The following is a 20550-nucleotide window of genomic DNA, read 5'->3' on the forward strand; positions in this document are numbered from 1 at the left end:
GCAGAAGAGCATTTTACTCATGGAGCAAAGTACAAATACTTGACTTTGTTATTTTACTCCACTACATTTCCTCTAACTATTGTTACTACCAAATAAAACCAGAAGAAGAAGAGTTGGTAGGGGTCTGTATTCATATAGAGCTTGTCTAGTCTTGATGAGCTGCTTTACACTACAGTTTTCACCCTTTCAATGTGGGGTTAAGTGTCTTGCTCAAGGGCACACACAGACTAGCAGAGTCAGGAATTGAACTCACAACCTTCCAGTTGAATGACAACTCGCCCTACCACTGAGCTACCATGGCTCGATCCTTACTCCTCACTTTTTAAGTACATTTTATATCAGAAAATGACTTTTGATATTTAAGTACAGTAAATGTTATATACTTTAAGACTTTTACTTAAGCAATGTTCTAAAGAGTGACTTCAACTTCTACCACAGTCATTTTCTGGTGAGATACTTGTTCTTTTACTCAAGTATCTCTTAGGTACTTTATACAAGACTGCTCTTGACTGTCACATCTGTACTCTGTAAACTAGAAACAATGAGGTTCATTTGACTGAATGTACAGTGTTGACTCGACCAGTGTTGCTCATTCTTCAAACAGAGTGAACAATAGTGAGTCAGTGAGCTGATCAGACTGAGTCCATCTCCTCTTCCTTCCCTCTTATGACTCGACTTGTGTTTTCTGGTTCACATGAGGACGTTTAGGAAGTGATTCGCTACCAAAAAAAAAAAGGTCACGTAAGGTCAGTTATACATAAATGTATAACTGTCGACCTCTGGGACTTTGACCTATATTTAAAATGAAGGCAGTTAACGTTAAACCGTGAAATATGACTTATCGTGGTTTCATTGTTGTTTGAAAGGCTCGTGTTTTTCCTTTGATTCATTTCGGAAACTGCTGCACATTTTGTGTAAGGAAGGATTAAGTCATCACCTGTCACTTCATGTCCTGCAGAGCGAGTCGAGCAAACCGCTGACCTGTGGGCAACAAGTAGAGACAAGGTTTCACTGCAAGATAAACACTTTGTAAAGTGTTGATTTATGAGCTGCTGGTGAATCAGATCAGATCCCCCCCACCCCGCTCTGATCTACATTCCCTAAACCTCAACTTCCCCTTTGTTTAAGTGTGACTAAGGATGGACAGGTTTTTCCGTCATGAGACTTCTCAGAGACAGAAATGCTGCAGAAACATTTTTGGACCCCTTGTGTTTCGTTAGCGGTTCCTTGAAAACATCGTCCTTTTCCACGTCTCATTTTTAGCTGTTTTTGTTGCTGTTGTTGGGGTTTTTTTTTCTGGTCTCCATCACCTCCTGGGGGGGAAATATCTGGCTCTTTAGCTGCTTAATGCTCCATTATGTTCCACCAGCTGCTTTCTCATTATCCACACTGCTGTTTGCAGAGGAGCAGGTAGTGTTTCCTCTGCGAAGAAAAAGGCTCCTGCTGTTCTCCTGGAAATGAGTTTGTGTGGGAGAATGTGTGAAATGTGGAGAAGATAATGTGTGAATTGTGTCATTAATAAGTTAAATAAAGTGACGCCGCATCCACAGCTCAAGTACATGTCATTCATTTCGCAATTCAAAACCGAATGTCTGATCGGATGAGGCCATTTTCTGGGGAATAGTGGAAAAAAAGTTCCTTTTTTGTTTGTTTTTTTCACAATAACGTTGAGGTTGTTAAACTGGAAAGAACAAAAAAAAACATTAGCCCAACAGGAAACCCTCCCAATGAGCTGCTGCTTCTCAGCCTCATTTCCTCTCCCACTTTTCATTGGAGACTTATAAATATGGATTAACTGTGAAGTGATGGAGATGATGATGTTTGCCGGGAAGATTAGCAGATGGCTCGACGGGTGAATAAAAACAGACGCACCAGACTTCCTCGAGAAAACCTTTTTTTATTCACGCAGTTCACATAACAAACTCACAAACTGGACAAACTGGAATTTCTCTGGCGTGTTTCGCTTCAGACAACAACATCATAGTTTTGTCATAAAGTGCACAAAAGGCTTTTTGTAACAAAAAAAAGAAACAAAACTGTTTTTAATTTCAAGTTCAATCAGTCATAAACCAAGTGTGCAAGTTTATCCCACATGACTGTTGCCCTAGAAAGAAAGAAAAAGAAATCAGTGCAGTAAAAAATAAAAACAACATGTAATTGCTCCTCGCGGCGGTGTCATACACCCCTCACTGGGGGCTGAAAACAAACAAAGGGAGATGTAAATATTTGCAGCTGAACCACAGAAACACAAATCTCTGTGTGTGTGTGTGTTTACCGTTGACAGGTTTTCAAGTATAATGCATGGAAAGTTAACTTAAAGAGTGTAGATGGAGACTGGCTTTGGAAGAGTTTAGGAAGAGTACAAAACTGACTTGAGGACGACGTCGCCTGTCCTCCATAACTTCATAAAACAGTTTCAGTGGATCCTGACATTGGGCAACGAAAAAGAACCGTGACTTTAAAAGATAATTTGTTAAAAATAGAGATGCAAAACATGAGACACAGCCTTCTGTACTTTATTCTGTCTGCACTTTATTTATACTTCTCTTTTTTGACGACCTCCTTTTAACCTTTTTTATCTGAAATCGTTCTGAAACTATTTGGGCTATCTATGCTGCTATCTTGACCAGGACTCCCTGGCAGAAGAGATATTGTTCACACTGAACATTGAGTAATATGATTCCAAAGTTAATTTAAAGTTTCCGTTATTTCACATGGCTTTATGACATTAAAACCCGCTTCGGCGCTGTGGCCGATTGCCGTTTAATTTGTTTTAACATTAAAGATTTAAACCCTGCAATAACACCACGAGCTGTGTGTGTGTGTGTGTGTAAACGTGAGGCTGAACATAAACAAGAAACACAGTCTTCTGGTTGAAAAAAAAGAGCCATGAGATTTGGTATTTTACGACTGCGAGTATCGCGGCCAAACTTAAGAGACGTTTCTTTTTTTAATCTTGTGAGAATAAAGTCGTAATATTATGGGAATGAAGTCAACCACCTGCGTCACACACATAAGGAAACGCTTAATCTCTTCGCACATCGGCACCACATTATCGCGAGCATCAGGACTTTGAAAGGGCTTGTGCAAGGAACCCAGTCTGTTTTTTGAAGAAAAAGCATCACACAGACTTCTCCTTTGTGGAGGAGGAAGTGGATAAAAATAATCTCATGTTATGACTTTTCTTGTTGCAAATGTATGACTTTTTGAATACTACGACTTAATTCTAGAAAGATGACTTCTTTTTTATCTCTTCAGTTTGGCCCTAATACTCCGTTGAGCAGCAACTAGACGGACGTCACCTGCAACTAGGCGACTACCGGGTGACACCAGCTGTCACATACACTGGTGTTCACTCACATGTGCTGTGCGTTGTCATCAAATTTCCTGCTGATGTTGTAAATCGGGAGGGGAAGTAGAAAGTCATTTTCCTATTGACTTCCAAGTCTCTGGTGGGTAAAAGCCACGTCGATCCTACTTCTATGCTTCACTTTTCAAACCTGAAGGCCACGTCCATGTTTGTCTATGAGCCAAACCCATGATATCAGGTCCAGGCTAGTTAACCAGTGTTCAGTAACTCAGAACAAGTCCTTCACAGATCATTGGGACACAAACATCAGATAAATACTTATTATTTAAGTATTGTATGTTCAGAACGCTCTGACAGCTCCCTGTGTGTGGAGCGCTAAGAGGAGCCATTTGCTGACTTTCCTCTCATTCTTTACTCTAAGGGAAGGAAAAGAAAACAACAATAGATCATTTTACACAAACCTGCAAAGACACAATCTGTTAAATAACCTTTTTTTTTTTTTTTTTTTTTTTAAAACAATTACAATTGCAACAGCAGTAAAAATCCACAGCAGCAGCACAGCTGTTGGTCATGTGTTAAAACACATTCTCAGCCGGAGTCACCTCGCGTCACGCACAGCGTCTTAAGGCTTTTGGGAAGTGACCCTTTGTTTTCTATAACAAGGATCCCTCTCTTCCTCTCTTTCTCTCTCTCTATATTTATATATGTTATGCCTGTGTGTGACTACAGGCTGATGTAGTCGGCTTTGGTTATTTTTGACATGATATTTTCATGTCAGTCTGTGGACTTGTGGCTTTGCCGGGGGCAGCGGAGGAGGAGGACTGGGCTTGACTGGAGGTACGGGAGGAGGGTTCGGTTTGGCTCCATTATACTGAAAAGAGAAAGAGAGATTTATGTGAAACATTTGATAAGTTTAAATGCATCAGTCCAGCCTACAAAATGGAGGAACATCACAACCGAGGGTTGCCCCTCTTCGGTGTACCTGCAGAAATTGAATATACTACTTAGAGTAGCACTTAAGCTTAAGTGTGAGACGTTTCTATGCACTTCAGAAAAGAGCCTTGCTTCACAAAGGCCGTCATCTTGCACTGCCGCGTTTCTACAGCAGCCCCGATGGACAAAGCCGTCCACAGTGTACACACAAGCACGAGAATTGAGTATGAAGGGGCAGAAGTGTGTTTGAAATCCCCATGATTTCCTAGAATACGCTGCCATCTATTCTAGTCTGTGCAAACATTTCCTGTAGCAATGAAATACTGTATATTTCCTGTAGGTTGAAATGTTAGCGGGGAGTAATGAAACAAGGAGGAGCTGTTGCACGAAAGAGCTGCAGGAAACAGGCTGTACACCACAGACATGTGTCAGGAAACACTCCTCAGATTTATGATTAAAAAAAAAAAAGAAAAAAAGTTTCTTTTATTGCCACAAACACTGACTGTTTGTAATAATAGTATTGTCTTGTTGGATCTAAAATATTCAGTGTGAGTGCCATTTTATAATAAATGATTTAGTAAATAGACCGAAGCAGCATTTAAGGCAAGGGCGGGGACAGCGCGTCATATACAGCCCATAAGATGATCCCATCCGGCCTGTGACACCATACATACATTTTTCCAGTAATGAAAAAGGTCAATCACAAGCTTGTTACGGCTGAGAGTTTAGGTGAACAAGCAGTTTTTTCCACAAGACAGAGGAGCATGTTATGTTCTGCCTGCTCTGTGGCGCGCCAGCTTATCGCTGAGAAGCTGCAACGTCATTGAGGAGGAGGAGGAACTGTGAAGGAGTCTTGTTGTTGCTGCCGTGGAACAGCGGGAAACAGAGTGAAATTGTTCTGTCTGTGCCTGCAGTGAAACATCCGACATTCGCCAGTATGACCCAGTTTGACATTATTGAGGCTCAGATTAGTGATTATTGTGATATATGTCCAATAATTTAGTCCACCCTACGAGGTAATAAAAATGTAAATGTAAATGTAAGAAAAAAACACTTGAAACTGCCGTGGGGTTTGGTTTCACTTCAACATGCATGAAAAGGAAGGTGACGTGGAGCACATTAGTAAAGTCCTCTGGTTATAATCTTCAATTCCGGCAACACATGTACAAATGTGTAAAAACTGCACTTTATGATTACATATAACCTTAAAAAGAAATATTTCCCCACATTTCCAGGTCAGAGACTCTTTCTGAAGGGAAATAAAACTAAAACTAATAATAAACTTAAGTGGGTCATCACTTTAGATTCAATTAAGAATCCCTTACTGGTTTTGTCTTATTTGTAGAAATCCTCTTCATGCATAAATTATTCTTTTGAATTTTTGCTAAAACCGTAGATCGATGGATCGCGCTGCTGTACGCGTTAGTCGTGATCCAAATTAGATCGAACACGGACCTTGTGGACGCAGTGTTGTCCCAAGAAAGACACCGCCGCCGTATGTTTTCCTTCGTCTCCTTCGACTTTCAGGTCAAAGACCAGGGAGGAAGTTTTTCCCAAATAATCACACTATGAATAGCATTATCCAGGTAGGTTAGTCCGACTAAGACTAGCTCGACTTTAGTCGGACTAACTTGTTTCGTCCGACTAAATTTGGACTTTTAACTTTTGACTGACTGACCCGCCTACCTGTGTGATACATGATGGTTATTTTCTTATTGGTGATTCAGACATGATGATTATCAAAGCTGTGCTCACAGCACTCTCTGTGAGTGTTCCGTGTGTTTTGAAGGTGGAGCTTTGACAAGAGAGCAAGACAGGAGGTGCTGGGATGTATTGGTTGCAGTGAAGCCTGCTATTTCAAACGTTTACAGACTCCTACGACACTACCCCAGACAACTTTATTTATTGATGGCTAAGCAGACGTGAAGAGGATTTGAACAAATAACATAAAAAAAAAAAAGTGTTCGTGAAACAAATTACGGGACCCCGGCTTTCTATCTAGTAACATGAATCAACTCAAACTGTAGCAGTGAGCAGCTAAAAGGCATGACTCACCTTTGGTTTAGTCAGAGGTGGTAAAGGTTTGGCAGGAGGTTGAGGTTTTGTCTGTAGTGAAGAAGAAGAAGAAGAAGACGTCATTGAGACTTTCGCATTTGGCTTTTCACTTTTGGAAACATGTGCATGTACTCAACGACATGTTCAAAGTTGTAATTATGCACCAGTTGCCTTTTCTACAAAATCCAGCTGTGTTTACTTGCAGTCGTTCAAAAGTGAAATTGTATATGCTCTCTCTCTCTCTCTCTATATATATATATATGTATATATATGTATATATGTATATATATACATATATATATATATATATAGTGTATCTATACGTATGAAATGTCCACTTCTTAATTCCCCTCTTTCATTGTGAAACTCTCTCATCAAGATATCACATTACCATAAAAAGCAAATCTTAACGTCACATCTCGACATCACCTGGCAGTCCGCAAGTTAAGGAGGAAAGAGAGTTAAAAGAATTATTCTTATCAGTCTATTCTATAATTCACCAGCAACAATGAACCGGCGATAATTTGCTCCAACTAACGAGGATCAGATGACTGCCAGATGTGTGTGCAGCTGAAAATAGTCACCATAAATGAACCCATTTTCTCCTCCTTGAGTCATGTTCTGTTGAAGCAGCCGTCCACACCACACAGTTTTACATTTGAACATGTACAGGGTGTTCATCTGTAAATCTGTCAATCTTACCGGTGCAGCTTGTGAGGTAGATGACATGGAAGACACGTGTGGTGGCTGTAAACAAAAGGCACATTTGATATTTGATTGAAGTAAAAGAAAACAAACAAAAAACAACATGAATCCTTCATTTTTGGTCACTGCGGCGGCGTGTACCTGTGGCGCCGGTCGACTGGGTGACACAGAGACAATCAGAGGGGAGCACACCTGCGTCGCCGTCGACTCCATGAAAGTGGGCTGACTGATCTGAGGCCTTTCTTTAACACTCGGTTCATTGAACATTGGGTTCAACTTGCCGGGAGCTGAGTGCACTTTCCTGCCAACATGAGAGTCATTGAGCGGGGGGAAACGCGGACGACGGAAAACAGAGCTGAATACGAAACACAAGAGGCTGCACTCAAATACCTTTTGGATGTGTAGTTGTCCATGTTGTCCTTTTTACAGCACATCAGCCCTGCGATCACTACAGTGATCGCTACAAGGACGGCCAGAGCGGCACACACACCGGCTATTATCCAGTTCTGACCTGCAGGCACAGATGGGGAGATTACACATGTATAAATACACTAACTCGGTTCTCATGAGTGATGAAATGAAAGAATATGGAGGATTTATGAGCCCAATGTTCCTTTTCAGAGTCCAAAGATGGGTTGTTTCTCAAAGATATATCTTAAAAAAGGCTGGTTTATCTATTTGAAATGACATTAGGTATTACAGAAATGGCAGTAAAATAGTAGATAGTATCTTATATTGTGCCAAAATGCATTTTTTTTTAATACAAATGGTGCAAGTTTAGCGGCAACAACGAGTTCATTAGTTTAAACTCTTTTCAGCACAATCTGAATATCGTCTCATCGTCCAAGTCGGATGAGACATAACCGACAGATTAATTCATTAATAAAAGATTATCATTACGTTAGTTCCAGCGCATTGACACAATGGACTACAGTTCCAGTTAGCAGCAGCCTTACAACCCTTCCTGTGCACTATTTTGATAAGTAGATTTCACCATAATTTGGGGAAAAAGTACCATGAAGCATCTTACTAAAAATACACGTTTCATCATCACTTTGTACTGCATTTCAAAACGAAATGCACTTCAAAAGAAAACAGTTTTTCTCACTTCCTTCCTGTTTCTTTTTGAGTTTACTGTCATTTATCTAATGCTAATGCAGCGGGGGACTGAGTGATTCACTCCCCCGCTGCATTAGAATTCGAATAAATGTGACTTTCCGTTGCACAAAATGGACGGCGCATATCACAATGTGGGCCACAGTTTTCTGTTTGTCTGCGACTGTGAGCAGCATTATGCCTCCATTATTATTATTATTATTATTATTTCACAGACTTTGAGAATAAAGTCTTAATTTACGAGATTAAAGTCGTAAATGTATGACTTTAATCTCGTAAATTAAGACTTTATTTATCTCGTAAATTAAGACTTTTTATTCAAAAAAAAAGATTTAGGTGGTACAGTAATCCAAAGATCCAGAACTTTTAGCTCGACACTTTTTGGGCGTCTAAGTGGCGCTGAGTTGAAGAACGTGCAAAATCAGGAACGAAGGATTATACTGATTCTGGGAGAAATAAGACATCACTCATAGTGAATCATTCATGTTTCAGACTGACTGGAAGAATGATTCAATGAGCAGGTGTGACCTATCTTTGTTTGAACAGCTCATTTTGTGCTGACCTTGATGTTAATCTGTAACCTGCCTATTCAGCAGACAGACCACGTCCAAAAGATGGAAATTGTCTGACTCAAAATGGATTAAAATCCAGTGAATAGGTCTGTACCTTGAGGTATATCTGTGTACTGGGTGTCACAGTAAGGTGGGGCCCATCCGGGATTACAATGGCACTCTTTCTTGTGATTACAAACCTAACCCAAAAGATGGGATACAAAATGATTAAGACATGAGTCAAGCACTTTGGAAATTGAAAACAGCTCCAACTGAATTCCTGTTCACTCACCCCATTACTGTTGCATTTCTTTGCACAATCTCCCTGTGCCCCGTACGCTGACAGATCCACACACCTGTTGTCAAGGCAAACCTGTAAATAAAGCAACGTCTCTTAGAAACACGTTGAGCGCAATTTAAAACAAAACATTGTGTCTCCCTGCTACAGGTTTTTTTTTTTTACCTTATTTGGTCCACATTTGGTTCCTTTGGGCACCATGTCAATGTTTCTGGTTTTATAGTCATCCACAACGAGTTTACATTCAGTGCCAAGCACAGTGTAGGCCGCCCTCTTACCCGTGATGGAGTCACCCCCCCCTTGGCAAAACATAGATCCACACTTGAAATTCCTACAGACAAAAAAAAAAAGATGACAAGAAACAACCAAATGATCAAGGACTAAACTCTGCATGGAAACAATGAGTGGATTTAAAGAAACACAGAGTGTCCTGGGGCCTCGTTTATAAAACTGTGCGCCTGAAAATTTGCCATACGTACGAAACAGTAATTACATGAATGAATGAATAAATAAATAAATAAATAAATAAATAAATAAATTAAGTAAGTAAATATATATATATATATATATATATATATATATATATATATATATATATAAAGTAAATAAATATTTGGATTTATAAAACCATGCTCATGCACATCCCGTGCCAGTTTCTCTTAATAAATCACAATTCACTTTTGCTGGTAACTCACATACATGACCATAAATAGTCAGAAAAATGCTCCAGATTAATATTCATTGATCAGAATGCTACGTTTTACTGGCGATATACTAGGGATGGGAATCGGATACTGGTCAAAATCACTGGATCGGATATTGCACAGTTAAAATCATAAAATCTGATCAAATCCAAAAATCCTATATATCGCATGCTTCACTGTGCACCAAAAGCCTTTTAGCTGAGTCATGTTCGGGCTGTTTATTTCTTCTTTTTTGAGAGAACACAGTTGGAGAATTGTGTCTTTGAAATGACTCAGCACAAATGCGAAGATACTCGAGTTTGTGATATTGGTATCGTCCCATCCGTACATTACACCTACCCAACCGATCAATGAATCAGCTGTCGATCACGCCGTCTAATGCAGTTCTACAGCTACAAAGAAAATTAAAACTAAAATCAAAACATAAACATGACAACATATCGTCCGTGTTGTGTGACCGCCCTGAAAGTAACTGAAACCTATTCAAGGACAATTTATTTTGTATGTTTTTTTATATTCTTCAGTTTGGTTCATGCCACGCCTATAAACGTGGAGGAGGCGGGGTTTATGCACTATACCGTAGCCAGCCACCAGGGAGTGATCCAGATGTTTTATCGTCCATCTTTTTTACAGTGTTTAATTTAAGAAAAATAGATTCAGTGCAATAACACTGTACATACTGTGCAGTGCAGCGGATGTAGCCAAATTTGGTGCTCCCACAGTTTGCGCCTTCCTCGCCACGTGTGGTCAGTTCAAAACAAATATTAGGCCCAACCGTGGCTCCTGAGAAAAGACGAAATTCAGTTATTAGTGTGGCAGCACATTTACGACAGGAAGTATGAAAGGTCAGGGTGGACACAAATAGAAAATGAGAAAATATCACATCAGTTTTTGTCAATTTATCACTTCTCACTTTTATGATTCTTCGTTTTTTTTTTTATTGGAAACATCAGTGTGCCGGACGTACCTTGTCCAAACATCCTCCAGCAGTGCTGCTCATAAGTGGGACACTGGCCGTTGTAGCAGTAGCCCTGCGCCTGGTCGTAGCACGGTTTGCCGTTCATCTCAAAGCTGTCTTCGGGACAAACCTCGGACCTGCCGGTACAGTATTCGGGCAGGTCGCAGTCACTGGACGACCTCCTGCACACACTTCCAGCACCTTTGAACTGTGGGTTAAAGTTGAGGGTGGTCAAATGTGATGAAATGATAATCATTTAAACTGTGAGCATAATTAGTTCCTGTATTACCTGTGTTTAAAGGAAGGATGTGGTGAAATACAAATGGTGTGCTCTCCCCTTCTCCTTCCTGTTTTTATTACGGTTTTATTACGCTGCTGCTGGGTCAGTGGAGTTTACGGAGTAACCTTGACCTGTTGCTATTTTATCACCCACGTTTCCCCTGAAGCAGGGTGTGCCTGTGTGACTCAGTGTGCTCTGACTAAAACCTCTGAAGAGTAGATGAGTGAAGTGTGAGTCCAGAAATGTGATGATATCTGCTTCAGGTCAGTTATACAGTGTCTGCATGTCAAATCACCACAACAGTCTCAAAGAGTTTTATTTTCACTGTGTTGTTAGAGCTGCAGTGTGTAACTTTTTCGTTGTTGATATTAGCCTGCCTCTGTTTGTGTGCTGTGTCCTCTGCCGTGCAATACTCTCAGAGCTGATTGAGGAAGTGTTTGTGTGTTTACACCAGCAGTCCAGAGGCGCAGGAGGGGCCAAGAAGTGTTTATCTCATCAAGCTGCAGAACCACTGGGTTCTTTTCAATTCTGAAACTTCTCATGGGCACTTCAATGAAAATGTTACTGTTGGCTCCATCTGTTTTGTCTATCCTGCCCTGTTGTTTATATCTCATGTCAGTTTAATCCAGATAAGGCCATAGTCCGACTAAGACAGGCAATCGGACAACTTGCAGACGTGTGACTCCTGCAGTATCTCTCTATAAGCTGCTGCGTGTTGAATCCTGTCGACCTTACGGCAGTGAGACGGATCGCGCTGTGGTTCTGGATGTTTCGTACCAGCTGTACGTGTTAATCGTGATACAAATTAGATCGAGCATGGCTCCGGTGGTTGCCGTGTTGTCCATAAAGAGAGACACCGCCGCCTTCTATACGTTGTCTCCTTCTACGTCCGGGTCAAAGAACTGGGAGGACATTTTGGTGCATGCACAGAACGCCAAGTCCGACTAAGCGTATACATGCAGGAGTAATCGGACTATGAATCACATTATCACAGGTACGTTAGCTCGATTAAGACTAGACTAATGTGTTTACATGAGTCTAAAATCCGACTTTTAACATGCGTGTAAACTCACTGACTGAGAGAGAGTTGTGTGAAACGTTAATCAGCATTGTGTGAGAAGTCATTTTTTGCAATGGTTTGAATCCAGCGTGCATTTGTTTACATTTAAATGTTAGGCGCTACGGTTTTACGTCATGGCTCAGAAATCTGGTTGGAAATTAAGTTTTGGCCGAAAAATGAATATATATATATATATATATATATATAAGAATGTACTTTAATAGCCACATGGCAGCTGAGTAAAAAGCAGTACCTGACAGTTGTCACAGCATTGTCCATGAGCACACTGGGATCCCTCAGTCAGACGACACGTTGAGGCATCGCAGCAAAGGTTCCTGCATTCCTATAAAATAACAACATTTTTTTACAGTTGTGTCATGTTGGTGTTTTTATTTAGTGAAGAAATAGTTCAGATTTAAATCTTTCACAGGAGAAGCATCTCTGCCAAGAAACAATCTGATAATGTATGAGCACACAGGAAAACTATTTTAACTCTTTAGGGTCAAAATCGCAGCTCAGCATGTTCATTTACTGCGTCCAATTATATTCGCTCTGCAACAGCAGACACGTCCTACACATCACAGTATCTTCCTTCACGGAAGGCTATATTTCATATTTCACACGTCATAAAAGACGACTCATGAGCTGCAACTACCTACATTAGCCTCTGCTTAGAGATTTTACCTCCACAGTGCCACAATCACACTCCTCTCCAGGGTCTAGCAGGGCGTTGCCACAGTGAGGCCCCGCAGCGATGGTCCTGATGGGGTTTGGTTTATCCAAGCAGCTGGGTTGAGCTCGTTCCATGAACTCAGCAAGCTGCTCCACGCTGCAGCTGCTGAAAAACTCTGGGAATGCTTCACTTCCTGTCCTGAAGATGAGCAGAGAGATCCAGTGATGAAATAATTAATTGTTGGGCTTTTAGTTTAAGACGCGGGTTCAACAGTACACAGATCTTATTGACAAAGTGATTCATTATATTAATTCTATTCCCGTCTCTTGATGCCCCAGAGCCACTCAGTGCCCTTTTTAACTTCTTTACTCAAGGTATCGAGTTATGGAGATGATGGAGAATATTTTACAGCTCAGTCTGAACAAAACTGCAGTCAGTGACTGACGCTCAGAGAGAGAAAACAAGTGAAAAATAGTCATTTGACTCGGTCATGACAGTTCATTCTATTGTAACATTGTTAAAGTGCATCACAGGCAGCTCATCAACATGGCCTGCTGTTGTTCCTCGCAGTTTAAATTAGTCTAAGGCTCGCCTAAGTCAAAAATATCTCAACTCTAGCTGCTCTTTACTAAGAGCAAACAACACATTACACCAGTTTCTGCATGTCATGTCTGCTACAGAACTGATTTAAAAATAGTTTTTAAAGCTTTTAATGTTCTTTGTCTCTAGGTTTGTATGAGAAGTCCAATACATAAACATTTTGGTTGATTGGCTGGCTCCTACTAAAGGTGTCCAACCAAGGAAAGTGGCTATTTTCATTGGGTTGTAGTGATCTACAATCCATCCAGGATACAGCAAGAAAATGTATGAAAACATTTACGTTACATGGCAAACAAAAACAGGTTAAATCATCCTCATTTACCTGAGCTTCTCTGCCATCACACAGTTTTCACTGCTGCACAAACAACCTGCAGCATCATGGGACAAGCCAAAATTATGCCCCATCTCATGAGCAATGGTGGAGGCAAGGCCGATTGGGTTAGCATGGTGATCCTGGTAGAGAAACACACGATATGTCACAAAATGTTGATCCACTTCCACGTAAATTCGGTTGTTTTTTGGATTAATGTCATCAATTAGAAACCTGATTGACTCCGCCCGAGTTTTCGGAACACATGGCGAACTTATTTGCCAACCCCACTGTGTCTTTTTCAAAATCTTTGCCTCTGTGGGAGACAAAAATCAGAGATCAGGTCAAAGTGGCAGCATGATTTGTGCTTCACACCTGCACACAGATTTCAATCATCCGTCCTCACGTCACAAACTGGGCATTGTCGTGCTTCATCCTCTGCAGGAGCTCGGTCTGGCGCCACATCAGGAAATTGTCCAGCGTGGTCTCCGAATTTATGTCCACGTCAATGTAGTCCTTGTACGTCCATATCTCTAATCCCACCAGCACGACGCGGATGTTCAGAGCTCGATACAGCTGCGGGCCAGAGGGAGACACGTTGGCAGGGACGACTGATGACACACTGCCAACCAAACAGCTCACAAAAACATCAGCGTCAACTATCGAGATAAAAGTTACCTTGTCTACGTGATTAAGAGCTGCAAGAACACGGGATTTAGTCTGACTTCCATAGCGTTTATACTAGAAGGAGAGCGGAGACAAACATGGTCAGAGTTATGTAGCAGTGGGAAGATAACCAGAAAAGAATTCAAATGAGATATTTACCTCGGTGTTGTCAACCACCACAAACAGCTCGACAAACCGCTGTGTGACCGGTTTAGTATTCTGGAGAGAAACACACACAGAGAAACACATTGTTCATACTTATATTTATATCTTTCATATTATTTAGTGTTACTCGTAAAAAAAAACAAAAAGTGTGAAAAATCTTTTTTTATGACCTATACATGTTCACACAACATATCCATTATCTCACCAGTTATTTCTAGTTTTTCTTTTGAGTCATCGCGTCGTAAATGTAATTCATTATTCTATCGTCCAAGAATAACATTTTAAGTGTTTTGTAAAAACACAGGAAAAGAAAGAAAGAATTGAAATAAGAATCGGATAGAATATGTGAGCATATATCTATATACAAACGATATGAATATGATTTATTAAAAGTCAATAAGTACATAAAAAATTTGAAGTCAATTATATACTTCATGTATCTGCTATCCTACTATGTACAGTACATCGATTTACCATAGTTATTTATTTTATTTATTTTTAATGTAACCTTTATTTAACCAGGAAGAAACACATTGAGACTTTATTAAGTTTTTTGTCCTGACAAACAAACATACTCATACAATAAGCAAATATTAGGATCACAATCTTAAAGCCCCATAAATCAGAGATAAACATCAGATCAAGCCTTTAATGTTTCAAAGTTGACAATATAAAACATATAGTTGCAGATTTAGAGGAATTAGTTTTGATTTTCTGAAGAGATAATCCTTGTATTGATCATTTCCAACTTATTTATTAAAAGCAGATGAACATATTTCATCACACTGATGCAAACATAAAAGACACTAACACCAATGTTTAAACACCTGCCTTTACTGATACAGGACGTACATGAATTAGATTATGCAAATAACATCTGCAACTAGCAAAAATGAAGGAATGGATGTGAGTGAATGGCGACGTCGCTCGTAGTGAGGAACCTCCACAAGATTCTGCATCAGCTAAATGTGCAGCTCCCCTCCCCTTCAGAACATTGTGAGATTCAGGCATTCATTTATCTGTCTGACCTGCAACGTAACTGTTTTCATTCGCTCCCTCGGTCTCAGCAACAGCAGCAGCTGTTTCCAAAGTCTAAAAAGCTCTAAAAAGCCACAGTTCACTACGTGCTCAGCAGCAAACAGCTGGTGAGGAGCATTTAGCAACTACAGAGACACTAACTCCCTTCAGGAGGTGGTGGAGACCAAAAATGGAGATAAAAGAGAATGAGTATTCGGCTTAGATTCATCAAAAAAGCTGCATAACCTCACTTACCCACAATCTGGACCTGAAGAGCCCAGCTTGGTGAGGGACCTGGTCCCGGTCATACAGCACAGTGGTGTTTGACAAAGAGCCACATCTGGGGCGGCGGCTGAACTTCAGGTTTTCCTGTCGGTAAACGGCATGCTCTTCATCCTCTGACTTTCCCAGAGGCTCGATCAGGTAGAGCTGCTGCCGGGCCCTCACAAAGCCACTACATGTAGAGAAAAGTAATATCACTTTATCCACAGGAGTGAAATGTGAGTCTGTACTGTCCACCAGTGCATTCTTAGCCAAAATAAAACTTTTTCTACAGCATAAATGCACAGGCAACCTTAACAATCAACCAAGAATTAAATTAATTATAATATAATAAATAGATACATTTAAAAGGCATATATGGTTTCTTTTAAATGGCAAATCACAATATCGTGCATCTCTAGAACCTCAACAGTAAACCTCGTAAACGACCTAGCATTACGTATTAACAGTACTTTATATGCAGGCATTCAAAACACATGAAACACTGACTGCTTACTAAATGTCATGAGGCAACACATTTCACAAGCATTTCAGAAACTTTGGAGATTGTGTAAAATCTGGAAAATTACAAAGAAGAAGTTTGAAAATCTATGAGGAAATCTCACCTAATCCCTGAGCAAATCCCCACGCTGACCGAAGAGTCCGTCACTCCTTCAATATGGCCGTGATAATAGCAGTGCTCCTGGATGAAAACACACGAGCAAGGTTTTTATGTTGTTTACCATGTTAACCATGACCCAGGTTAGGAATGTGTGGTGTTTGCTTCACACTCAGACACACACACACACACACACACACACACACACACACACACACACGCACACACACACGCCAAAGTGTTAAGACAAAAGCTATTTTTTTCAAAATATCCATGCAGTAGAGCGACATTTAACTTATATTTGTGCAACCATATAAGGCCCAACGCGTTCAATGTTAATTTCCAAGCAGGGAAAAACAAATAAACTGAAGCGCAAATAGGATTTATCACAGATGAGATCACATTTTCAATATTCACAAGAAACAAAGGCAGAATCTCAAATTGTCACAACCACCTCGTCTTTTTAGAAACTGGAAAAAGCCTGAATAAAAGCAGATGTAACTTTGAAATTATAAAAAATGTACCGGACAGTTAAAGTTTTCTATCAAGGCCAGTGGTTTGTCCGGTCCCTGTATGTTTATGGTCATCATATTTATTTAATTCAATAAGACAAATAAAAGTGCATCAAGACTATACATACATGATATCCTGTATATATAACCTTGGCGTCTTCAAGTCTGGCGTGTGCAAAACACCCCAGACAGACAATGCTAACTCTGTAATACTGTAATGGTTTATTTCATAATGATGTAATCATGACGTCATTTATACGATCCTATGACAAATGATTGTGTAATCTAATAATAAGTAATATGTAGTTCGTGACACTGATCTCAGTCAACAAGGCTGAAAACAAAACCCCGCTTATATTTATGAGTATAAGTCATTTTGTTGATAGAAAATCTCAGAAAATAGGCCAAAATCCATTTAAACTAAATAAGCACTGAGGTGGGTTAAAATCTTACATTACATGTCATTTAGCAGACAATGGAATTGAGTACAATCAGCCAGGGGTGGAGTCAAACTTGCGGCCATTGCGACTATGATGTCTTTCACACACAGGGTACCGGTCTTAACCACAAACCACTCCACCCCCTTACCTCACTTGGTGATGTTATGACTCGTTTCCCGTCTTCTGAATAGTGTGTTTCGGTGTAGCCTTTTCCAATAAGATTGCTATAGAGTGTGGGGGGGAAACGCACCAGATAAGAGAACATCATCTTGCTATAAATACAGTATATAGTCGTTGTAATGCATCTGATTTAGTAACAACGAAACACATTTTTATTAAAGAAAAACATGGTTTACTTGTTTTTCTCCAAGTGGATGATGTGGTTCTTCCCTTCAATGGCCAACTTATACTGCACCGTATCTGGGTGAAGCTGCAGAAAATTGTCCATCAGTCACACAACAAGCACGGATGACGGAGACAAGTAAAAGCACTGGTGGTGGTGGGGGGGGGGGGGGTAGTTTCAAAAACCTTAACTAACTTAACTAACTAGTAGAGTTACTCTGGCAAATCAGCGTTATCACATTTTACAAGAGCATATGTTTTTATGAACTGTCAAATATCCATTATATCATTATATCCTCATAAAGTCATGAATAATCAGTTATATACTTGCCAAGTGTGTAAGTGTTACATTTTGAGTCATTATCACTAACTCAGATAAAGGAGAACAAGCACGTAATGATAAGTACATGTGTCACATGAGTGGACTTCAGAACAAAACTTGAGTTAACTGTCAGTTTAAATACACTTTAAAACATGTTTTTAAGGGAGGAGCCTCTGCTGTGCGTGATGACACAGGTGAGGTACAGTCACCTGGTTTTCTCTCAGGCTCCTCCTCTGCCTCCCGTGCTGCAGCCTCTGAGGTCTGACCACTTCATACTGGTCCACGTGAGACAGCAGGGCAGAGCTGTGCACAACACAAACTACACACAGCAAACGACAACAATGTTGTCCAGAGTCACACTCACGTCAAACATCGCCATACAGCAGTGGTCTCAAACTCAAATGACCTGGGGGTCAGGAGGGGGCGAGGGTGGAGGGACATGAGCTTAAACTTATATAACGATATTCCTTTGTGATAGGAAATTCAAACCGAATTTCAAAATAAAAGTGCTTGTTTTCATATGCAACACAATAAAAAGAGACCTCTGCCGGCATACGGTGTTGAGACAGTGAATCACACTTTAATCCTTATTTGACAGTCAGAAATGAAATATATTAAAACAGCCTAATAACTGTCAGCACCTCTAAATAATAATTCCTAGCAGGCATGGGACGATGTAAAAATTTCCCGCGACGATTATCCTGACCAAAATAATTGTGATTCATGATAGTATTGCGATGACTGACAAAAAAAAGAAGTTGTTATTAATAATTCTAGAGATTCTTAAACTCTGACATAAGTGGAAACTTTCGTCTCCACTTACGTTGATCGGAAACATCACAGATAGCATACATGTTTTTTTAGGGCTGAAACACTTACTTGACTCATCGATTTTTAAAACAAGTTTTCTGATTTTTCAGCATTTAAATATGCAAATTTTCTGGTTCCTTTGCTCCATATAACAAAGAAGTCATTAAAACTGAATCATTATTGGTTTGAGGATAAACCAAGACATTTGAAAAAGTCATCATTTTTTTAGGTTTTAGATTTCTGACATGGACTCGATGAACTAGTCGACAGATTAATCGAGTATGAACATAATCTAATATTTTTTAGTGAAAAATAATTAATTAAAATAGACCATAATAAGTCACAATGACTGTATGTTGGTGAGTTGGACAGGGTTTTCTAGTCACTCACATTTAATGTTTTTCTTCATTCACGATAGAAATTCACCATGATTTACTTATTGTAAGTGCTTTTTGTCTATTGTCCCATGACTAATTCCTAGTAATATCATTCATTAAAAGAAAAAAAGTTTGATGGATGGATTAACCAATGAAAAACAATTTTATTTAACTTAAAGATCACGTGTGAGGTTTACATGAATTTAGGTGGTTTTCATACTGTAGAGACAATTAATAATAAAGTGATACACAAATCATTATCCTGTATTAGTAATCAGTTACACTACTTTTAAAGTATAGTTTAAAGTTGAAACTGGTGAGGATGCGGTCTACAAGTATTTACCAACTGCATGATATACTTTATATCCCTAATATTGCATTATTGATTTATTGTTCCCTCATAAAATTGATGGATTGATGAGTCATTAAAAGACAACATCCAGCTCACATGCGAATTGTACATGATGCCAGATGTTCTGAACCAAAGCTTACTATTGAAACATTGAGGTTTAACAATGATAACAATAATAATATTAACTTATATTATATTAACTTATATAACTTAATAATCACTTTTTAAGACCTGTCTTTTATTTTGCACGACAGTCTTCGACAAACACTTCGTCAATTACACTTTTTAAAAACAGTTTTTACAACAATTGACACACAATTTGTCTTAATAACGGTGACATCGTTCACTTTTTAACTGAAGCGATTTTCCAGATCTCGGGGAAACAGAGAAGTTCCACAATAACCAGCGTAATAATGTTAAAAATGATAGTAAAATACAATGATTATTTAAAAAATGTAAGATATAGTTGAGTACATACCACATGTGAACCACAGAGACAACATGACGATGTCCTGTGTTCGGCCAGCGTTGCTGCTCCGCCGTTACTCCACCGTGAATCACCCCTGCTCACCCAAGTCCCGCCTCCGGTAAAGCTTCGTTATCACCGCCTCACGCAGAGTTACCGGAAAAGATGCTGTCAAGTTAGCCTGAAACACAACACTTCCGGTTTTAATCAAATCTTTCAGAATAACAGCACGCCAGCGATTTGTGTCACAAGTGAACGGTTTTTCTTGACTAATTAAAGGTCCAATGTATAACTTTTTTTGATTGAGCCTGTGGTAGGGCGAGTTGTGGATTCAATTCCTGGCTCTGCTAGTCTATATGTGTCATTGAGCAACCCCACGTTGCAGTATGTATGTGTATGAAAGACGTGTGAATGGGTGAAAACTGTAGTGTAAAGCAACTCATCAAGACTAGAAAAGCTCTATATAAATACTGACCATTACCAACTCTTCTTCTGATTTTATTTGGTAGTAACGAGTAACAAAGCCAGTTAGAGAAAATGTAGTGGAGTAAAAGTAAAAGTTGCTAGGAATATAAATAACAAAATAAAGTACAGATGTGTGAATTGTGTACTTAAGTACAGTAAGGAAGTATTTGTAACTTTGACCAG

The 20550-nt window shown here is 39.6% G+C and overlaps 1 protein-coding gene across 1 annotated transcript; it reads right to left on the reverse strand.

Moving 5' to 3' along the window:
- Nucleotides 1-1881: 1881 nt before the first annotated feature.
- adam8b (ADAM metallopeptidase domain 8b) lies at nt 1882-20041 on the reverse strand. Its single transcript, XM_058621797.1, has 23 exons — nt 19915-20041; nt 18107-18216; nt 17590-17663; nt 17382-17457; nt 16289-16365; nt 15657-15855; nt 14379-14438; nt 14232-14294; nt 13960-14129; nt 13788-13869; nt 13566-13696; nt 12655-12841; nt 12224-12313; nt 10640-10838; nt 10353-10455; nt 9134-9299; nt 8963-9043; nt 8786-8870; nt 7394-7514; nt 7145-7304; nt 7001-7045; nt 6299-6349; nt 1882-4181 (listed from the first exon to the last, which is right to left on the reverse strand). The coding sequence occupies exons 1-23, from the start codon at nt 19937-19939 to the stop codon at nt 4080-4082; spliced, it is 2457 nt and encodes an 818-aa protein (XP_058477780.1). The 5' UTR covers nt 19940-20041; the 3' UTR covers nt 1882-4079.
- Between the last annotated feature and the right edge of the window lie 509 nt (nt 20042-20550).

The sequence above is a fragment of the Solea solea genome, chromosome 21, assembly GCF_958295425.1.
Source record: "Solea solea chromosome 21, fSolSol10.1, whole genome shotgun sequence".
In the NCBI taxonomy this organism is placed as follows: Eukaryota; Metazoa; Chordata; class Actinopteri; order Pleuronectiformes; family Soleidae; genus Solea; species Solea solea.